The sequence below is a fragment of the Cyprinus carpio genome, chromosome A4 (assembly GCF_018340385.1).
Source record: "Cyprinus carpio isolate SPL01 chromosome A4, ASM1834038v1, whole genome shotgun sequence".
Lineage (NCBI taxonomy): Eukaryota > Metazoa > Chordata > Actinopteri > Cypriniformes > Cyprinidae > Cyprinus > Cyprinus carpio.
The window spans coordinates 14,223,889-14,246,361 of record NC_056575.1 but is presented as its reverse complement, the minus strand read 5'-3'; the positions used below and the strand labels follow the sequence as shown (position 1 = coordinate 14,246,361).

At 37.4% G+C, this 22,473-nt stretch overlaps 1 protein-coding gene across 11 annotated transcripts in view; it reads right to left on the bottom strand.

The window, feature by feature from the left end:
• Positions 1 to 22,473, bottom strand: part of LOC109076864 (neuron navigator 3) — a 282,801-nt gene that overhangs the window by 20,139 nt on the left and 240,189 nt on the right. For 9 of the 11 annotated variants that reach the window (XM_042742261.1, XM_042742270.1, XM_042742254.1 and 6 more), the window contains 14 exons: positions 21,834 to 22,202; positions 20,106 to 20,237; positions 9,495 to 9,609; positions 9,007 to 9,274; positions 7,625 to 8,354; positions 5,532 to 5,966; positions 5,278 to 5,319; positions 3,896 to 4,047; positions 3,601 to 3,789; positions 3,376 to 3,428; positions 2,581 to 2,601; positions 2,204 to 2,227; positions 1,610 to 1,633; positions 1,309 to 1,386 (listed from right to left, as the gene is read on the bottom strand). In XM_042742261.1, coding sequence (XP_042598195.1) covers positions 1,309 to 1,386; positions 1,610 to 1,633; positions 2,204 to 2,227; positions 2,581 to 2,601; positions 3,376 to 3,428; positions 3,601 to 3,789; positions 3,896 to 4,047; positions 5,278 to 5,319; positions 5,532 to 5,966; positions 7,625 to 8,354; positions 9,007 to 9,274; positions 9,495 to 9,609; positions 20,106 to 20,237; positions 21,834 to 22,202 — 2,632 coding nt within the window. The remainder of the gene's footprint in view (positions 1 to 1,308; positions 1,387 to 1,609; positions 1,634 to 2,203; positions 2,228 to 2,580; positions 2,602 to 3,375; positions 3,429 to 3,600; positions 3,790 to 3,895; positions 4,048 to 5,277; positions 5,320 to 5,531; positions 5,967 to 7,624; positions 8,355 to 9,006; positions 9,275 to 9,494; positions 9,610 to 20,105; positions 20,238 to 21,833; positions 22,203 to 22,473) is intronic. The other 2 variants (XM_042742231.1, XM_042742234.1) reach the window with 1 other exon arrangement.

Sequence of the window (22,473 nt, the reverse complement as noted above, 5' to 3'; positions counted from 1 at the left end):
AGAACTGCACAGACTCTTTGTCACAAATGCGCTTGAGACTGAGAGATTATCCAAGGGGTGGGCACAAACTTGTGGATGGAAGAAATAGAGAAACTTTGAAAGTTAATACCCTACCTTGGACACTTAACATACACTTAAAAGCAAATTATGGACCTTTTGAATTTGTAGGTGACATTTAGTGAAAGGTTTCCTCAAGTTCAAACAGAAAAGTGTGCTTATGCTAACTTGTTAATAAATTGTTTGATATTGGTTTGATACCTAATGCAATGTCGTTAGTGTCCAAATAATTTTTGGCTCCAAACGTAACAACATTTTTGTTTTTGTTTTCTCAGAAAGTGCAATATAATCTTCATACGATGTGTTGTTCATTCATCATTTTATTTTATACACCATCTTGCTGTGGAACATCAGGATTCAACAGAAAGAAACAAAGATGCTCTTTGAATCCCTGAACACCGAACACCAACTTTCAAAAGTTGTCCTAACATAGAGAAGTTCAAAAACATCTGGCTGGAGAGCAGATATTTCAATCCACTCAACTATTGTACAACTTGAGATGTAGTTCGGAGCTGTTCTCCCATACACGAATCCTGTCAAACACAAATCACAGAGGAGGTCGAGTGGAGAGACTCAAGAGTCTCATGCTCTGACACACTTCTCACTAAACTGTCAGGGAGCAAAGGATTGCATCACACCTGCCTTCATCACTCCAGAGACAGGAAAGTGAATCAAGCACAGCCCAGTCCAAACTTTGCTCTCTTCCTGCGATGCATTCACACAGAAATGTAATAAGACGCTGTGAAACACAGTGTCCTACTTTGACAATGTAGGGAAACAAAGTAATACTAGAGTCAAAAATTAAACGTCTGAGAATTCAAATTCCCAAACATACTGACTATGAACAGTTTGTCTTTAAAAGTCACCGCAGTGCATTTAAAATAAAAGATTTTTCTGCTATAACTTTTAGTATTATATATTATATCATATTATAATTTTTTTCTCATTTCAAAATATGCATTATTATTATTTTTATTATAGTACATTTCTAATTTTGAGGCAATTTTTAAGGTTTGCACTTGAAAGTGATTTATTTTAATATTTTGTATATATTTTTGTATATATTAAAATTTATTATTTCAAAATAAATATTATTAAATCTTCTGGGATCTTGGAATTATGCAAAATTTTACCACAGCACAGGCATGTATTATGTGTTTTAAAAAAAAACAACACAAGATGAAAGGTATTTGGATGACTTTTGACTGCTTTTCTTATTTGTTTTCTCTTTTTTTTTTGCATCAAACTCACATTGGCTGCCAGCTGAGAGGTCAGGGTCGCCACTTTCTCCTGAGAAGCGTCCAGCTCTCTTCGCAGTTTTCTGATTTGCTGTAGGAAAAGAAATGGTTTCTCATTACTACGCTCTATGAGCTGTGCACTCAAGCACTGCAGAATAAACTGCTTTTATTTTCTTTGCTTAACAGTAACAAAATAACCTAGATATCAATCAGTGGCCTCTGGTAAACACTCTGGCATCTAAGACTTTGAAATACTTTCCAATGCTTTCTCGTGTATTATACTAGAAGAGAGTGTATGTAAAATGGGAAATTACCGTTGTATTTTGGACTGTTTGGCCCTTGATTGAGAAAAGAAAAGTACAATTAACTCTATGTTGCATGTTCGTACAAAATGCAGGTTTAACCATGAAACAAGAATACATTAGTTTTTAGCACTTATAGGGAAAAGTTAGCTGTTCGTTGCATGTGAAGCATTACATGACACACCATATACAAAAGTCTTGGACAAATGTTAGCAGGAGAGAGAACAGTAATGGCACACAAACACAAAAGGAAGTGAAATCAAAGGAAAATCAGTGATCAAATGAACAAGAGTCCAAATCAATGTGAACCCAGGAAATTATGGATGTGAGTGTTAAAGATGTTTGTCCACGACTGTATGTGTGCCAGTGAGAAAGTGAATTACAGATATCAATACCATAAGAGAGTCCCATAAAATAATGCAACATAGGGTTACATTTTCAATTTTGAAAACACTTGTTGTTAAATATATTGGTTTGTTTGCCCGATTCAGTCAACCACCTGATGTTGGACTTTGTGAAAGTGCATCACTGTTGGACCTTTTATTGCTTTTACATATTTGATTCTACCAAAATCACAAATATAAGTAGGAAACAAGATAATCTTACCTCCGAGTGGGCCTTCTCTTCAGTCTGTGGAAGAAAACAACAGTTAAAGGACACAAAAATTACCCAAATACATTACAAACATTCCAATATATATATATATTTTTTGCACATAACTTTAAAATCACTTTCCAAATAGATCCAATAAGAAGAAATCATTAAGAAGCCAAAATCCACACCAGCTCTATCCAAACAATTAAAGGTAAGTCACAAAGCCATACAAAATAACCAATGATCAGAATTTTGCCATTTGGATCAGACTTTTTGGTTATCCGTTAGTAGTAGCTGATTTGAAGCCAAAAGTTAGACTGTTAGGGTTTGCATGTAATTAAAAATGTAAAGGTGAAAACAAGCAGGCTTTCTGCATGACAAATTATTACCTTGTCTAAAAATGCCAGCACCTGAAAGTGAGAAAATGTGTGTTCAAACAGTGGCAAAATCACAATACTGAGCCACCATGAGCATCATTCTAAATCTCTTCATAAGTCTTCATTCATAGCCTTGAGGAATAGTGGATGTAACAGTAAGTGTTCAACTTTGATGACTTCTCAAATAAATAACTCCTTAAAAGTTATTAGTTTTTCAAGCTCAGGCAAATGGAAATAGCATGTATGAGGTTACTGTTATTCAGAGACTAGCAGTTAATATTGATGAATTTACTATGAACTGAAATGACTTTTAATATAGAAAGCAAGATTCAAGCAATGAAAGTGTATCTATTATATTATGAAATGAAGCCCGGTAAATGGAAAAAAGGTAAATCAATAAATGATTAAAAATATCAAATTAGTTAAAATTTGTCTCAAAATAATTTTAATGGTCATCATTTGTTTTAACAAAAACAAATGTTTTTGTTAAAACAAATGTATGCATAGTGAAACGATGTTTAGAAAACCTTATTTTTTGCCATCTAGTGGTTTAGGGGAAAATAGTAACAAATACATCTTTTACCCTGGTGCACCTTTATTGTATCCTATATATTTTTGAAAAGTACTGTTGATTTATTTATGTGTACAACTTTTAAATTAGGAAACATGAGGTAACATGCTTATTCACAGATATATAAAATCCCAAAGAAAGCTACAGCCATGACTTCCTATTTAATTAGCAAAATTTAATTTACAAAAAATTTATTTAATTACAACCTTTTGTAAGAACACAGTAAGGTCACTCACCGCAGAATACAAAGATGATGTGCTCGAGACCAAAGATAGAGAAGAACCATGAACTGCAGACAGAACAAATAACACAAGAGTGAAAAATATTTCTTTCTTTAAATCTGCAGGAAACCAACAACCTACTGTTTTCTAACACGCAGGTGCACAAACAGAAAAGTTATAGATGTACATGTACAAAGGTAAATAAAAAAAGATTCTACAGGATGTAACTGCAATGCTAACCTTCATCTGTGCTGTCCCGGAAGGAGCCGGACCGACTCATCCCACGTGGCCGTTCCTCCAGCGAGGTGGCACTGCCACCCAAATTGTGTCCCTCCTCATACAGCTCGAACGAGTCATGTGCTGGAATACTGTTGGAGCGGCTCATACTGGTGCTGGGAAGATTGTACTGTGACATACTGGTGGGGCTCACTGCAACACAAATATCAAGATGTCCATGGAATAATGAGAAATCAAGATATTTCTTTGGGTTCTACCATTAAAAAACATAAATCAGATATGATACATGTTAACATACGCAGGTTTGAGTAGTGGTATTTGCCAGTGTTGATACTGGTTGTGCCCGGTGGTGAAAGTGGACTTCCTGTGTCCTGCAGTCCTCCAGTGGAGTGAGAACGCAACCATTCCTTTCCTTCCTCATGTGACGTCTGCCTAGAGGATGGAGGGTACCTGATTGAGGGCAAACAGACTATTTTAGCCATTCCATGAGGTAATATTTTCCCAAAATGGTTTTTCAAATTGTTTTATTTTTTATTTTTAGAAAATACATTCTGTTCCAAATATTGAGTCTATAAAACTGAAAGCACTAAATCTCTGGCTGTGATAGGGTGTAAAAATGATTTATGCAGTAAAGCTTGATGATAACAACTGCCCACACAGTCTCACATCCATTGTTCTGCAGTAATAGCTAAAGGCAGTGGGCAGTCTTAACAGCATGCTTGAAAGACAGTTTCCATAATACTAATGGAGATCATGTGGATCTTCCTGACTGGACACATCAATCCTGACCTGAGCTGAGCCTTTAGTATTAGAATACCATATTGTGACCTAACAGACTATAACTGATTTCCTCACATTGCAATTTACCTGCACATAGAAGGTCACACACATGCAGCATTTAGACAGTTTATCTTTCATCATGATTGCAGATTGATGACTCTTTTATAGTGATTTTTACACAAGAGTCTCATTTTATTTTAAATGCTGTGCTTATCTTTATGAATACTTAATTGCTTCTTAAAAACATTGTGATGTTTTCCTGCTGTGGTTTCTGTGGTTGTCTCTTGCTAAAAGCGTTAATAAATGGAAGCCTGGTGAGTCACACAGTTTGACAAGTCACTGTGGATACAGTATGCAAAACATTTTGCCAACACTGCCAGCTTTGTGGTTCATTGTCATAATGTTGCTATGCAGTTACTAAGGTGCTCTAAGAGGAAGTTTGGTAGTGAATTAATGACTCAGGTCAAAAGAGACCATCCCAAAGTCTCTATTCTTGTCTATGTCTTGACTGTCACTTCTTATAAATTTAATGCATCCTTGCTGAATAAAAGTATTCATTTCTTTTCACCAATTTTACCATCCACCAGGTGAAAAAAATGTAGGTTTGTTCACTTTGAAAAGTAACCACAGCAGTCCCCTCAAAAAGCCTCACGATTTGAGGTAGTTGGTGCAGGTTGAGGTGCCAAAGTTTAGTATTTAGGGTTAGGGGTTTGTTCAAATCACTAACTTGGTGTAATAATAGTGATGCTTGCTTTAGCAAACACCACTAATACATAGATAAACACATGTAGTGGGTAAGTGACACAAAAGCCAATACTAATGCTATAGTTACTTGATGGAGGTGAGAACATAAAAACATACGTATGAAGACAATTTGATGGATAGTGGTTATATTAGTACCTTAATCCCTTTTTGGGGAGAGTGTTTCTGTCAAGAGGCATGCTATTAAAACAGAAGAAAAACAGGAGTGTTATCTACGACAAACAGGCAGTTTGACAGTTTAAATGACTAAGATCATATCATGAATAATAGATTTTAACATCAAACTAATGCTCCATTATTTCATTAGCATATGTAATATTCCTTTTATAAAGTAATATATTATGTCATCTTATCATTCAACAAATACCATTTGCTGGATATACTCCACTTACCCTTCAGAGAGGGTGGACTTGACACTGCCCGTGCGGGTGACTTTTGGCCCATGGTGGTGTGGGAGCAGCAGCTCTATGGACTCTGAGCTTGTGTGTAAACTGGTCATACTTTGGCAGCTCAGTGTGTCTTTACTGCCCGCAGATGAACTGCTGAGGTTTGGTGGCCAAGGCCGGGCGTTAGAGGGCAGAGAGAGGCCTGACGCTGGACTAGAAGCCAGGGAGTCAGTACACAGATCGGGTGTTTTGCCATACAGCGGGCTGCTGCCTCCGCTCTGCCCACCCATGCTGCCCAGACTACCTGTTCCTGAGGAGGGTGAATCCAGACTGGCCTGCCGCGCCAGTGTGCCATGGGGGCTGCCCAGTGCTGATGGGCATTTACCAGAGTCAGGGGTGCCAGGGGAACTGGGTTTACTGCTGGCCTTACTGCCAAACAACCTGGGCAAAGTGATAAGACAAACAATTGCTCATCAAATCTTGTTCATGTACACTGTTGCATTGAACTGAGTTGATGAAAGTGTTATTTCATGACAGAATGTAAACTTAACCATGCAATTTCACGTAAAAACAAAGTTTCATAACTCAGTTGCCTGCATAATTTCATTGGCCAGCTTTTACTCCTCGCACATTATCAAATCTGCTTTCAGTGGTGCATCTGCCCATGGTTATCTCTGTAAGGCTCCAGCAATAACAATTAACAGCCTGAGGTGAGGCAAGCAAATCTAGTTATACACTTGAGCTTTACAGAGCGGAGCAGCGCACCAAGCAAATGTGTGTTTAAATGGACACAACTAATACTACAGAGATCAGTGCGCTTGAAACACGCTTACACATCTACTTTAATCAGCCCTGAATTGAATCTGTTCTGAATGGCAAATCACGCTCCCTGAGGAGTGTTTCCATATATGCACTTAAAGAATGTAACCACCAGGTGGCAATCTGACCCTCCACCTTCTTGTGTGCAACTGTCCTCTGATGTGGGAGAGAGGTGCTAAGAAAGACTGCTAACGCTGCAATGTGATTTAGTATCTCAGATTCTGCGATTTAGATGGGTTGCGGGTCTAATATGAGAGTCACAGATAGCAGAGTCACAGACTACAGGTATATACAATGCTAAATGCATAAAATATATAATAAAAATTAAATGCATAATTGTGTCAATTAAACAGATTTAACTTTTTAAAGGCTTTCCACATATTTTGTTATTGATATGAAGGCAACGTTCAATAAAACTTCACAGTGTTTTGGCACAAAATCAGTTTCTTAGTAGAAGCTAACCAAATTAGCTAGTCAATATGGACAAGTTGCATAACAAGACCTCATCCTCAAAAACAATGAACAAAACTATAAAAATAAAAATGACTTCATTAAATATACAAATTTATCATAGTGCAGAGGGTAGATATGGTTTATTCTAACCACAATTGCGTTTTGTGCAGTAAATCACCACCTGTAATGAATGAAACCATCAATATTAGAAACTCAAAATTCACATTTTTCCTATTTAGCTCATGTCATGGTTAAGAAATTTGCATATGGCTAGGCCTATCTCAGTCCTATCTTTATTATCGACACTTTTGATACTGCACTGGGTCAACCCTTGATGTCCGCAGTGAAATCTGGTCCTGAAGAAAAACCAGGCAAGAACCACTGATTTAGATTACATCCTGGTCTATTCATCAGAGCTTTTGTGGGCTGCTGACAAGATTTGAGACAGTGAGACTGTAGACTACAGATATGACTAAAACAGTGAGCTCTGTAATCCATCACAAAATTTCCTGGATCTCCAAGGTAAGCCAAAACTCATTGGAGAACCAATTCAGCAGTGCAGCGCAGCCTGAGGCAGCTCACACACATGCTGGAACGCTTCCTCAGCTCTGGCCAAGAGGTCACGACATCACAGGAGTGAGCCAAACCACAAAAAGCAATTGTTCTTTCTTACTGTCTGCTTATGTCCATTTGTCTCAAGCTAACTGCCTACTTTGCTGTCATATTTTAGTCTTATCTCTGCTTATGTCTGCCTTGTGTCATCTTTGTCTAACTTTTCTTGTCCTCCTATTACCCCAGTCATTTTATTTAGAAAGAAAGTCAGTTACCTGCGGAATGTGGGGGATGCAATGTCTGGGTATTTGGAGCCTGGCAGTCTGAGTCCAGATTGGGTGGAAGTGGGACTGGATTTTGGCGAGGTGGACAACCCTGTTCCCTCCTGATCCGACCCTGCCACTTTCTCCTTATCCGTCTGGTTGATGGTGACTGGACTTGAGCGTCCTGATCCTACTTTCCCAGGGTCTCTTCTCTTTGTGCTGGTTGGGGTTCCTACCACCCCTCCACCTCCTCCTGCAGACTTTCCGCTGACATTCGAATCAATGCTGCTAGAGCTAGAACGATGGCTACTCCGGCCCACCGCGCTGCTTCCCCCACTAGATGACTTTGCCGGTCTAGGTAGGGAGCGATACTGGAGTGGAACCTTTGAGCCTCCACAACCTAACAAAACAGCGTCGTCCTGGTGTTGAGCACCATCAAGACTTGTTTTCCGCCCATTACCGATTCCTGTGCCCTTCCCGATGCCTGCAGACTTGGGTACTTTGCCTAGAGTAGCGGAACCACTGGCCAGAGTAGCTCCGCTGGCTGTGACGAGGGCTCCGGCGGGACCCGGAATCTTCTTAAAGCCAAAAGAGCTTGTGGTAGGTGGCCGACCAATGCCTGAGGGTGGCTTCTTCCCTTCATCTCCGCTACTCTTGCCCGCATCTGATGGTGAGCGCTGGATACTGGGGCTCTTAGATGGGGCCTTGCCTTTCTCAGATGCCTTTGCATCATCCGTTTTACCTGTCAGCACAAAGATGTTTGTTATGGCACTGGTACCTCCTGCATAATCATGGCCAGTTTTTTCACATTTTTTTGCAAATAATTTCACAACCCAATCAATCATCACCAATACAATGCAAAGCCCCTTTGCCAAACACCGCTGTGTTCTAGCCAATGGCACTTTTTTTGCAACTCAGCAAACAGCACAGTTAAGGTACTCTCAGCCAAAATTACTTGTTCCTGCTGAGTATCCAAAAAACAAAAAACAGTAGCTAGACAGAGCTTTGGTTGCAAAAGTTGGCTGAGATAAAGAAAAAGACAAACACTCAACAGTCCCTTAAAGTTACCAAAGAGCCTCTTCTCTTTTGACTTCACCTTCTCTGTGAAGCTACAGTAAGCAATTTTCTGGAATACCATGCATAAAAGGTCCCCTACTGACAGATATCACTGAAATTGTACAGCCTTTGGTTTTGTAACCAGCTAAAAGGAATTCTTTTCTTTCATGCTTCCCTGCAGAAACTCACGGATTCCATTTTAAAAAGTTCTTTAGAGAACTGACATTTTGAAAGGGTACCTAAAGGTTTTCTAAAGGGCCATTGTGTCACTCTGAGGAACTACTGCTTCAGGTATCTTTTCATTTTTTACAACACACAACTGTATGAGAGTTTGATACCTGGTGTTTTGAGAGAGGTTGATGTGCCTTTGGTCTGTGGTGGTGTGATGCCAACCTGGGCACTCATGCCCCTCCTCCAGGAGCCTGTTTGAGACATGGACAAACCTGTCTTCTGGCCAACATCCTCACCCTGACAAGAGGATGAAGGGGATGAAGTCTTCCACTTGTCCATCTCTGGCTCTATCTCTTCATCAACCTTCTTCAGATCCTTAGCACCAGCCCAGCTGCTAGCATCCTGCTCGGTATGTCTGTGTGTATCTTTATTTGACTGTGAATCACACAGACACACAGAATATAACTTACACACACACAGAAATCTCACTTTGGCAATCCATCTGACAGATGGCCAAACTTTTCTTACTAGCCAAAGCAAAATGTCCAAAACTCTCAGTCTGTTCAATCTGCTGTGGCCTACTGACAGATTGCTGATACAAAGCTAATTATAAAAACGAAGAGAAAAAATACATAAGACTAGAGTGTATGCACACCTGTTCTGCTTTGCTTTTGCGAGATGAGATGCCAGAATACGTGGGTGGATCATCAGTGCCGAGGTTATCTAAAGTATCACTCAAACCACTGCTGACTGAACTACTGTCATCCCAACTGTAAAGACAAAAAGAGGAAAGTGTTAAAAAATAAAACCTTACAAGCAAAAACAAAAACAGCCAAAATTATTATTCTTATTCACATCCTTTTCAAATTATTTGTCTGAAAAAAATCCTAGAGTAAAGCTGGGTGTGAATGCATATGAAGTTATTACTACTCCCACGGTGGAATTGTACAGACTTGCATAACATGGCCAAGTCAATTGCAAGTTGCTAAGAGAACTCTGTTTGATCATGCGTGTGCACACATATGTCCTCACATTTAATGAATCTGATCATAGGGATATTGTGTTAAATTCTCTGACGACTAGTGGCTGTTTGCTGCCCGGCTCTACAGACAAAACTGATAGCTACACCGACATGAAATCCATTCAGAAAAGACAAAGAGAAACATTCTGGCATTTACTGACATCTTCTGACATAAAAATAGATCTCTAAAATATTCAAACCTCTTTCCTTATGTCAGTATAGTTTAATTATTCATATCGATTCTAGGATTCTGAGTAATGCTTACAGAACAATGCTGGCATTGAAAATTCAATATATGTACGTCTACCCAGGAGATGTGCCTGTCCAGGATGTTTTGTCATCTTCTCTCAACTTTTAAAATATATGCAAAACAAGAGCGAGAAAGAAAGAAAAGTTTGAGAGGCTGAAAGCTACTGGATAATAATTGTGAGAGACCCCGCAGGGCTCTTAACACCAAAGTGTGGGTGTTTCTGAAGATTCCAGCATTAGAAAGAGGCTCGGTGGGTGCGAATATGTGCGCAATCACTCTAAAAATATCATTATTGATTTTTCAACATCCTTGTTTCTCCTTTATTTAACTCCAGGAGCACCTGACATCCAGGAGCACTTGACACATTTAGCTTGAGATCTGATACTGTTACACAATAATGTAAATTAAAGACTATTATACAACAGACCGGTTTCTTAAATCTGATTAGATGGACATTTGAAGCCAAGCTGATATATGCATACATCTGACTGCAGAAATTCTATATAAATGGAACATGCTGCTACAAATCATTAAACAGTCTACAGTTAGATAAATTAACTATATTACTTGGCAGATCTTGGCAGATAGCCTCATTTGTGTTCCTCCCAGTTAATTGGGATTTCAAGCATAAGATGCATTAAAAGCTCATAACATCAACGATGGTTTTGCCTTAAACTTGTGTCTAAACTATGCATTAGTTGGAACTTTTCAAGAGTGAATGACTTCAGTATCTAGTGGCTTGACACACATTATCAGCTAATGATTTAACACCTGGGTTGAGTTATTGACTTGTTGGTGCTATGTTGTGCTGGTAGACCTGAGTTCAGATGAATGTTAAATCAAGCTTAATACTGCAAGTTGAAGTGCAAAGTGTTGCAAGTGAGCACCCACACAAATCAATAACCACCAAATGCTCCAATCCTGTTGACAATTTCCTAATATGCACTCTGCTGAAAGCCTACCCTGCCTGAGAGATTTCTAGGGCTTTCTGCCTTTTCTGTATTTGCCCTCCATTAATGTAACAGTAAACATCTAAAACTGTGGTACTCAAGCTTCGGTGGGAATCCTTTGCCAGTAGGACACTTTTAGGCAAGGGCTCACTGGTTAAGGTCACCTTGACAGTCTTGTTTCCACACACCCTTGTCCCCGCTGTGTGTGCCCACTGCTTTGAGAGAATGACATCAGCAGGAAAAGAGCACAGTCACTGTTATGCAGCCAGAATGGTGACTAAAGCGCTACTTTAAAAACTCGACTTCACAGGAAGCTGCAATTAGGAAACAGATTATCTAATTTTGGGTGTTCATGTTAAAAATGTCTTTTTGGGTTTGACGGTTTCATATTATTTCATAATATATTAATTTTTTAAAACTAATGCTTAGGGCCATGGGTAACATTTCAAATATATATTCCTGGTAATTGACCATGATAAATGAACTGTGACAAATGTTATATATCGAAGCACATTGTCAATGATGGCAAAATGAGCTGAAAATGAGTTCCCTTTAGTGCAGTTTAAGATAGCATTATATGGCTCTCCATTAAGCACATGACTAGGATTTGAACAATTTGACTGTTTAAAAATATTTGCATTTTTTTTTTTTTTTACATGTAGCAATGGCTTCCTTCTCATGCTAATTCAGCAAAATATAATTGTTTGTTCTCCTGTACACATGGACATTATTTTAAATATAAATTAATCAATTAATGTTTTAATGAAATAAGCGAATAATTAGTAAATAATACCTCAGCATTTGGCTTCTTAGACTAAAATTTGTCACAGATAATTCAGCAGAACAACTGTTTTGGGGCAACTGTCAGTGAATATCTCTAGGGTATATTATTTTTTAAAAATGTGATGCCCTACAGACAGCAATATATGATAAGCAGTCTGTTAGGGTGGCAACGTTCTCTGAGATGGCAGGAAGCTCCATTACCACATACAGTGAGACAAACAGTCCACAGTTGGGTTATCCACTGCTGTTATACAGGAACATGCATGCTGTCTATTCCAATCATTCTTATTTAAAATGAACTGTGACTTAGTAGATATGTTTTTCCGAGCATTGCCACAAACTTTCCTTCGCTATCCACTCTCATACATTTGTAGACTGCTATGCATAACATTGCCCATGAAAAAATGCTAAAATGCTATGCTTTATATGCTAAAAGCCAACACAGATCAAATTAATACAATCTGAGCACTAAGCTGTGGAAGAAGCAGCTGACTACCACAATATGGTATGCTTTACTGGGACTGTACAACATGATTTCACTGTGATTCAGTATAGTTTCATTAACAACAGTCAGACCTAATGCTGCTAGCGAGATAAAGACCCTAGAGAGCTGCCCTAGAAGCTTGCCTATATGAGTTGTATCTGTGACAGGACTAACAGTCATACTAGGATGACATGCAGTCTCTGGACTATGTCCTTAGACACCGGTCCATTCATAACAGCAAATCCAGCCTGAGAAAACACAATCAAACTGCCTGCAATGTTTGCCTCCACTTGTGTCTTATTGAAGATGTTTTTTTCTAGTTAAAATCCATCCGTAATTCACATCAGCCAAGTTGCTACATAAAATGTGTTTCTGACTGTTTTTGACTCACACACCTTCGTTTGGTTGGATGAATATTTTCCACAGATTGATTTTTATATATATATATATATATGTGTCGTAGTTCACTTTACTTCCCCACAGTATGAGTTTCAAATATCAATTCAATATATATATATATATATATTATATAAATGCCTCACAGTATGAGTGTCGGCGTTCACTTTACTTTCCTTGAGTGTGCGGTGCAAATATCCATTCAAGCGAGCAGTAATATTCTCATGCAATATTCAGTGATGAAAGAACCATGCAACAATAACACTCAATAAACCTAGATTTGCATCCTACGTGGATCAAAACAAATCAATTTCTCGATCACTAGCTGGTCTGTTAAATATGTTATGCTGTGGCATAATTATGGCAAAGGAACATATTTCAGAGGAAATTTAACCATTGTCTGTATGGCTGCATAACAGTTCTGTACATGTATATATATATATAAAGAACAAATGCTGTCTTTTAAGTGTATGCAGCCGTCAGCCAGTCATTTCTACTTCTATAAATCAATCTGAACCCTTAAACAAGAAAAACAAGAATACAAAGATTACCATAAGAATTCTTAAGAACATGATGCCATGTTAATTCTTTTTAATTCTTCACGATGCCATGTTAATTCATTTCAAAGAAACTCATTTACAGAAACAATGTCTGCGATCTAATGATCCCCAAAGGGAAAATTTACAACATTTAGCAGTCTTCCAATGTTGACGCTGATATGACGACACACTGAACGTTTTTTTCAAATGTACAACATAAAGAATAATCCAATTAAACTGAGTAAATCTTGTCAACATACATCAAAATGAAAGCAAAGTATTTCATACTAACCTGAAGCTACATAAAACCAAACGGTGACAGGCCTGTTAGTGTCACCAACATACCAAAGTATGTCTCAAAAGCAGTGACCACTATTGAGTGAGGCGAAAATGTGAACACTAACTCACCGCCCTGCGATTGATGCTGTCTGGCTATCTGCAAGGCACCGATGTCATGCTGTTGCTCCAGGGGAGGAGAAATCAAGAGAATAGAAGCAAAGAGAGGGAAAAAAGAGGGGAAGAAGATAGAGGAAGAATGCAACCCACCTGCTTGGTTGCGAAACACTAGCTGGAGGGAAGAGTGCAACTCACCACTTCTTACAGCTCCACCCCACCCCCCACACCTCACCCCTCCCCTGGGCCCATCATGCACTCTGAGAAATGCTTCAGACATCCTCATCCAACTGGGGCGTTGCCAGAAGAGACAGACTCCAAATTAATTTCAGAGTCAGGGTCAAACTTAAAGTTGCATGCTGGGTAACACAAGGGAAAGGATGCACAATGACCTTTAGCCACTGAAACTTTGGGAACTGGAAATATCCATCTCCTATTTATAAATTCTTAATGGTCCTGATTAAATAAATGCATACTGGCCCTAACAAGATGCGTCATTCGAAGTAAAAAAAAAATGTTCTTCAGCAGTTGTATTTGTACAGCTTAATCAAATCAGTTTGAATGAAATGACCTTGTGGAGGCAGGGTATGACAATGTCTTTTATGAAATCAGGGACAGTCAAACGTCAATCCACTGGCTTGAGTGAAAAAAATGTGCTTGACTTCTGCATTGCAGAGGAAAATGACAACCAGCCGCCACGAAAAACTAAATCCGCAGACCTGAGCTTCAGATACACCGCATTACTTCTGGAAATCAATACACTGGCACCACTCAGGGATGTAGAAGCTCTAGTTTTCAAACAGACAAACCCACAATCACAGAACCAGGGAACTGCATTCTTGAGTAGTGATTGTATGACATGAAATATGTGGACAGCTGATAAACAGTACGACTGCAGTGATTCTGATAAAACAAATATTTCTAAATGTCCAATGATTATTATTCAGTTTTTACCACCACAGTGCTGGTGCCCAATCTGGCTCTGTCCCATTTGTTTCTGCTAAAGAAAATGCAGTTAAGGGACATTTAAATGGGCTCTGCACCACCCTCTTAATCATGAAGTCCTGGAATCATAGCTATTTATTTCACACTATTTAAAACTTGTATTTCACACAGTTATTTACTTTAGTCATCATGCATTTGGTGCCATGTTTTGGCGTGAGGTCGGAAGGGACAGGGATGATTAAGTGTAACAGTCCCAAGTTATAAAATGAAGTTATAAAATGAGCTGAATTGAATGAATTCTAGACTGTTTATATGTCATGTCTATTAAAATATATAATCATATATGTATGTTTTAAAAATATATGACCTAGGAGAAGATACATTATATAAAATATAAAGAACTTAAATTTTCACAACATTTCTATTAACAAACAAATTAGGTCAAGGGGTGCTAGGGGAGCCACAGAAAATTTGCTTTGAACTTTAGAAAATATTTGTATTATAGTGAATTAATAATATATTCAAAATAAACATTTTAATCAGTGCTTTTGACTTTAGTGCAATGCCAACATACATTTACTACTTTTAATGAGTCAAAAATACATAGCTGACTTTATACTGTAGAAAGTGAGTTCTTTGCGAGGGATTTTTTCATATTTAGAGGTCTTCTGCATTAAAACATTTGAAAACCTATTATATAATGTAGTAATGTATTCCAGGTTTTTCTGTCTGGGCACTAATGAAACCTCTTGTTTGTTTATGTGGACAGTGTTTCTGTTTACATCCTCAGGGCAATGATCAATCCAAATGCATCCATTATCTAAACAGATGCACACCGTCTGCATGAAGAATTGAGTATGAATCCCAAAACCCAGACAGTGCATAAGAGAATGGCTTGATTTTTGCATCATTCACTCTAGAAAAAATTGCCAAAAGCTGTGACATAGATAGAGCAATAATGGATCAATCATGGTCCTGTATTGATCAGGACCAGCACACCAGAAGCCTCTAATGGTAAAAATGGCCACAACAGAGCTAGATTATCTGATACAACTGATTTGCAATCAACACTGGATTACAAATTTTAGAATGCAGCATTGTGTTGCCTATAATTATTCTGCTCTTCTGTAAATTCTCATTGCTGACATTCAAAACTTAAAAGTGCTGACCAACAACAGTCTGAGTAGCTTTTTCTATTTAGTTACTACTTAACATCCTGAGGGAGTTAGAATAGATTTACACTGACATACCAACAAAGTTTGTACACTGAAAATGAGGATGAATTATGTAGAAAAGGCTCAAGAGAAAACAAAATGTTATTAACATGAAACTGTTAACTGTTAACAAGAAATCATGTGGGTTGACCTTAAACTGTCTAGAGTCAGGCTCTGGTTGATTTGGTGTACTTTGATGGATGGTCTTGAATGCAAAGGGAAGGAAACACAAACAAAGAGACTGGCAGGGGGTCTCAGGATCGGGAGTCAAGGGAAACATGGTCAGATATTACTAAATGTTACTGAAGACTTCAAATACAGAGAAAACATAGTCCTTGAAATATGGTGTCAAAAGCACCTCTCAATGTTGTAATCAGCAACTTATCTCTTTCAGAAATTTCAATGCACTTTATCTAGTTTATGTATTGTTTCTAAATAAACTGACATTGTATCATAGATATCCTGCTAGTGAAATTAATAACATTTTGGAGACAACACAATAGAAGTAAAAAATCTATATATTTATGATTGTTTAAAAAATATAACCTATTGGAAGTTTGACATCATTTTTCGTACATAATTGTTTTTGATGTTTGATATAAATGAGGTTAATGAAATGTAATTATATAAAAAAAACTGTTTTGTAGGAAAAGGAGTCTCTCTCTCTCTCTCTCTCTCTCTCTCTCTCTCTCTATATATATATATATATATAATGGTGAAGAATCAATAATGAGTTAAAAGAGCAGCTTTGGGGAGCAGAGTAAGAATAGTCATTCATCTATGAAGCGAGCACATGAATCTCAATTAGTGAGTTATTTCCTGCACCAAATGAGATGGTACAGTGACCATCTATAACCTGAAAGAACTCCATGACTCCATTTCAATGTGATGAAAGAAGCTGCAGGAATCATTTTCAGTTTAGAATAATTATTCATCCTGTCAGACTTGTGTATAAAAATCCCGAATCCATCACAAAACCACACTGGTCTAATAGGAATCTTTGTCAATGACTGTAAAATCACATCACTACAAAATCCTCCTGCTGTTTATCACAGAATAACAAAACCACAGATCATTTTAACATCAGTCCTTCAAAACACACGCAAACCCTCATATCTTCATTCGCTCTCACTCCCTTCTCAGGAATAAACACAAACCAATCCCCAAAGCTTTCCTTTCAAGTACAAAAATGGCAAGCAAGCTGTCATAAGCTCCAGCCTCTTTCTCTGAGTCTGAAAGCGAAGGGTTTTACTTATTCATGTCGGCGTGCTGTCGCACGGGTCCTGCTTTCTCAGACTCTGCCGCTAGCCATGTCTCATCTATGTTGCATGATGGGAGTATTTATAGCTAAAGACTTTTAGCCACCATTGGTCTAATCTCATGGCAACTGATTTCCAGACATCATCACAATGATGCATATATAACTTTTTATCAGACAGACACTAAATTCCCATTCCTTTCTGTCTTCAACGGCTTCATCGCAGTAAAATGACCTGTTTCATGCAAGTCAACACAGTCTTTTGTCTTTTAAATGAATATTAATACAGGATTACTAAAAACAACACTGTGAGATTACAGTAAGATTTACTAGCAGCAGCCCACTTTTGCACTTTAGGCCAGATTTCTACGTGGCAAAAGTATTGACATATTATAGGAGACATATTGCTGTTGGTCGGGCTTCATCACTGCTTATTCAGCAGTCAGAGTTTTAAAAGGGCAACAGCAGATTGAAATAATCTCATTTCCCCAGCATGAGGGACTCAAACTAAGCTACACACCACAGCAGGAGAAAAAGGGAGTAAGCTTTGTTTAAATGCCCAAATCTCAGCAGTCACACTCTTTGAGGTTCTACACACAGATGGCTGCTCAAAGCATATGACAGTCACAATTACACTACTACACACTGACAATATGCAAACACATTACTGACTAGCTTTTTTATTTAAACAGATAAAAGTTAGCGAGCCTCCAGCATGTTGAGGAATGATATGAGTTGCTAACATCAGCCGCGTATGTCAACACTTCAGCCTTTGCCTTGATGCTCATGTAGGCAATGCTAGTTCGAGTCTGGCTCACATTATTACTTGATTCTCTGTCACTGTTGCCTGTGCTCTCTTTAGGGTCAATCAAAAATGGCTAAAATAATTTTCTTAAAATTTGTCAACATTGTAAAATAAAAACAAAAACGCATGTTTGGTGAAAACGTAAACTTTAAAATTCATTGTCTAATATCAATGAGATTTTAAATAATACATATAAAATATAGAAAATAAATATATATATGAATATACTATATCAAGTAAATTAACATTTTTGGAAGAAAATGCAAGTTACCCCCATGCAACATTTTAATTATCAAGTAAATTAGCATTTTTGGAAGAAAATGCAAGTTTCCCCCATGCAACATTTTAATATAATATAACATAATAAAAAAATTATAAATAATAATAATTTTAAACACATTAAAATGTTAAAAACAGCATATTATGGCATAGCTTAGTCTTGTTTAATTAATTTACAGTATTATTCAGATTTCTGCAGCAGGAACCAAAGTGATGACTTTAGCTGTAGATTATAAGTGCATTGCAGGAAAGAGTCAGAATTGGACTTGAAACGACATTAAGCCACAACTGTAATGAGTCCCTCTGGAACTTTCTGCTCTCTCCAACCCTAACATCACATCCCACAGAGAACAAGCGCACAGGGATCATGTTTATCTTGACAATTAGAGCAGGTAATTGGTCAGGGGTCGGTGAAATACATTTATAGAAATACAATATATGAGCTGCTACTAGAATAAAATGCAAATGGAGTGAAAGCTAACAGAATTGGAGAGAAAGAGAGAGAGAAATTTCTCAATGCCAATCCAAAGTCGCAGGGGCTGTGAGCTGACAGTTTTCCTCAATCACATCCCCTCTGGACCGGTAGGGTTCATTAGTCTAGGGACTGAGGTTCAGTCTGGGGACCTTCAGCACAGCTGATCCTTATCCTCAGAATGACTGACTGTTACCGGAGGCAAGACCAAAATACAATGCCTCCCTAGGCTCGAGATTCTGCCAGTTTACTGGATTTTTGGTTGTGAAAAACATTTGACACCAATGGGAAATGGAAACAGCTTGAATGCCAAGAATTCCAAACAAAAAAACATAAAAAACTTGCCAAGGCAACATTTCTCAATTTAATTTAGATTTATGTACTAACTAAAACTAAAACTGTAATAAAAATCTAAAAAATAGACATAAGTATATAGACATACATTAAAATACTCCTAAAAATCACAAAAACACACAACAAAATTACTAATACTTTAACCTAAAATACATACAATTATAAACAAGATATTCTTTAACACCTATATTTCATTTAGTTCTCAGAATTACATCCGATTTTATTTGTACAACCCTAAACATCTCGTAAACACTGTTGTTTGGTTACTATGGATGTGGGTCAAAAGGCTTGATATATAACTGAGTAGTTCTTGGTCCAGAGAAGCCCTAAAGTGAACCAGACATTATGCTGACTGCTCCACTTATGTGAAACTAACCAATAGGTGAATCCTGTCAAAATATTCTTAGCATTTTAGTCTCATAATGCAAAGATTTTTTATACAGATACTAACAAGACGTTCTTATCTTCTAGTTTGACAGCAGACAAGATGCAGGTTATATGTAACTGACAGGCTTCTATGATACCGTCTGGACCTCAGTTACAGTCACATCCCATTCATTAATCTCTGCTCTCAAACAGCACAGACAAAGGCAGGAAGCAACTCACTGATCACAGAATGGTGATATAAGGTCCATAAAATGCTGAATCTCATTCATCACCTGATCTGAACTCTGTTAAAGCCCTCAAAGTAGTGTCAAAAATGGTGTCACATTGATATAAATCACTTGGATTAGAGTTTCTGCTAAAAAATGTATGGTTCCCATTATCAAATGACACAGTGAAGGAGACCAGCAATGTAATGAACTCCATTTTCTAACATTTTGCCAATATCCCAGAGTTACGGAAAATGTCAGACATTCATTTAAATCTTGTCAGAGCTTCTTACTTTCTTAAATGAGCTTTTCTCTCAACCCGTCAGCACTTGGCTGTTTCATAGCCTGCCAGAGACCTAAAATGAGTGGAAATCCACCAAGTCGTCTGCTTAAAGACACAGAACTGCTAGTATTGTGAATGTACACATTTATAATATTGCAGGAAGTGTCCACAAACACTTGCTGTAATCAGTAATGATGTAAATGCTTTGGTGAACTCTATTTGTTTGATTCATGACAGGAAGTCTTACCTGTCTTCCCCTTGCATCTCTTTGACCCCTTTTTGAATGACCTCTCGAGCAGGTGTCATCTCTGGTGGGTGTCCAACATTTCGAGAGTAGAGGTCGACATTCCGAGAGTAAAGACCTCCATCTGTGTGGTACTTAAAGATTAAACAACAAATTAACAGTGTACTATTATCTTGGAGCATTTACCATAGGATTATACAAGTGTGATCAAATAAGTGATATATATATATATATATATATATATAATATACATATTGATACATACATACATCACACATAGAAACATATAATATACTCTCTCTCTTCTCTTCTCATCTCTCTCTCTCTCTCATATATATATTATATATAGAAAAAGTTCACAAAGAAAATAAATATTTTTTTCATCATTTATCATTTATATTTGTTTCCAGTTTTGACAATGTTTGTTGAGTGTTGGCAAATGCTATTGGTTCTTACATTTGTTGTAAATTCATGCAGAAGCACAAATTATATTTGAGAGCTATGACAATTCAGTCTGTTTCTCACACAAAGTTGTTGTTTGATTAAATAAAAAAAAAAATATAAATGTAATACCACATTAGAATTCCAAAAAAATAGAAATTTAAATCCAAAATAAAATATCAAAAAAAATATAAATATTTTGGGTAAATTCCTTTCTTAATGTAATAATTTATATATATATATAAAAAAATTTAAAAACAACAACAAATTGCTTTCCATTGCGTCCGCATTGTTATTGTAATAAAACTAAAACTATTAAAAAAAAAAAAAAAAAAAAAAAAAAAAAAACTGAAATAAAGCTGAAATATAAATATAAAACATAAAAACTAAAAAACACAAATTTGAACAACTGACAAAATAGTAAACTAAACTGAAATAAAACTAAAGCTGAAATAAAAATAAAGCTAAAAAGAAATATTAAAAAACAAAATCTAAATTACCAAAACTTAAACTAAAAATAAAATAAAAACCTCAAAATATAAAAATCAAAGCTAATCCAAAATATAAAAATAATACTAAAACAACACTGCTTTGTGTGTATATATGAGCATCATTTTTAACTTACAGTGTGTTAATGCTCTTAGGTGTGAGTCAGGGAGTTCTAAACATGCCACAGATGAGAGAGCACCAAAAACATTAATGTTCTGATAATTAGCATCTTGCCGCAGCTAATCACTGTTTAAGACAGATGTACTGCCTGCAGCTTTGACTGCAGGAGCTTTATTGTATTATTAGCATTCCCAATTCCATCAGTTTCATGCAAGTTTCTTCAGGTTCAAGTATCAATACTTTGGTTCCCGTGTGAGTCAGTCTTTTATAGACTTCATTTCTCGAGCTATTTTTCTTTCTCTGTCAATTCATCAGCGTAGAGACAGCAAGTGCAGAAGCAATAGTGCATCAAACACTGATGTATACGTGACCCTGAGCTATTCCTCCAAACAGAGACACATGATAGCATATGAGTGTTTCTCATCCACATAAGAATATATTGTGAGACAGCTGTAACTGCTTCTCTGCTCTGATAGAATGCGTGTAAATGTTATTAATCAATCACACATTTTTCAAACAGCCTTCCCTATGTGAACATTGCATATGCAAAAAGAAAAAAAGTGATTGATAGTTCGACTGACCTGCTTAAACTAACTTCTTTTTAGTTTACATATGTAAAAAAGTTGCTGTTTCTTCATGGTTTGTTATCCAACATGGTTTTGTAATTTCATAGTTTCTTACCCACTGATATCATCTGCGTGTATATTCTTGGCGAGTATGTCACCATCGCTACCGTATCCGGTCACGTCCACCTCTGGCCCCGCCTCCGAAATCCCACCTTTCTCTCCCGGCTCTGACCCTCGAACCCCTGAGGCGGCCGCTCTCCTCAGGGGGGCAGTGTATAACAACCTTGAGGGGTCACCATAGCGACCAGTGGTGCCGGCACTGGATCTGGGTGGCGTGTAGCTAGGAGCATCGCCGGCCTGAAGACGGGGGCTCGATGCTTGGCCGAGACGCCAAGACATTTGGGAGGAGCGGCTTGAGAGGGCAGGGAGGCCACGACCGTTCACTTCTGTAGTTACAGTGGTGTCGAATGTCGTCTCAAGGGTACTACAAAGAAAAAAAATAGAGGAAGAGGAAATTAGAGGAGAGAATTTGGGGACTGCAGGTGGATTTAGGTAATTAGATCAATATTCTGCTTCCGAAAGAGCTGACTTCATCCTTGCTAAGTCAAAGGTTTTCTTTCACTTGTAAATTGTAGTACATTAAAGAGTTTAAAATATCCATCTACTGGCTTGAATATACTGACTCAGACTGTATGTGTTGAATACATAAATATGATTATAAAACAATTATATCAAATCAAAATAACGTTTCTTAC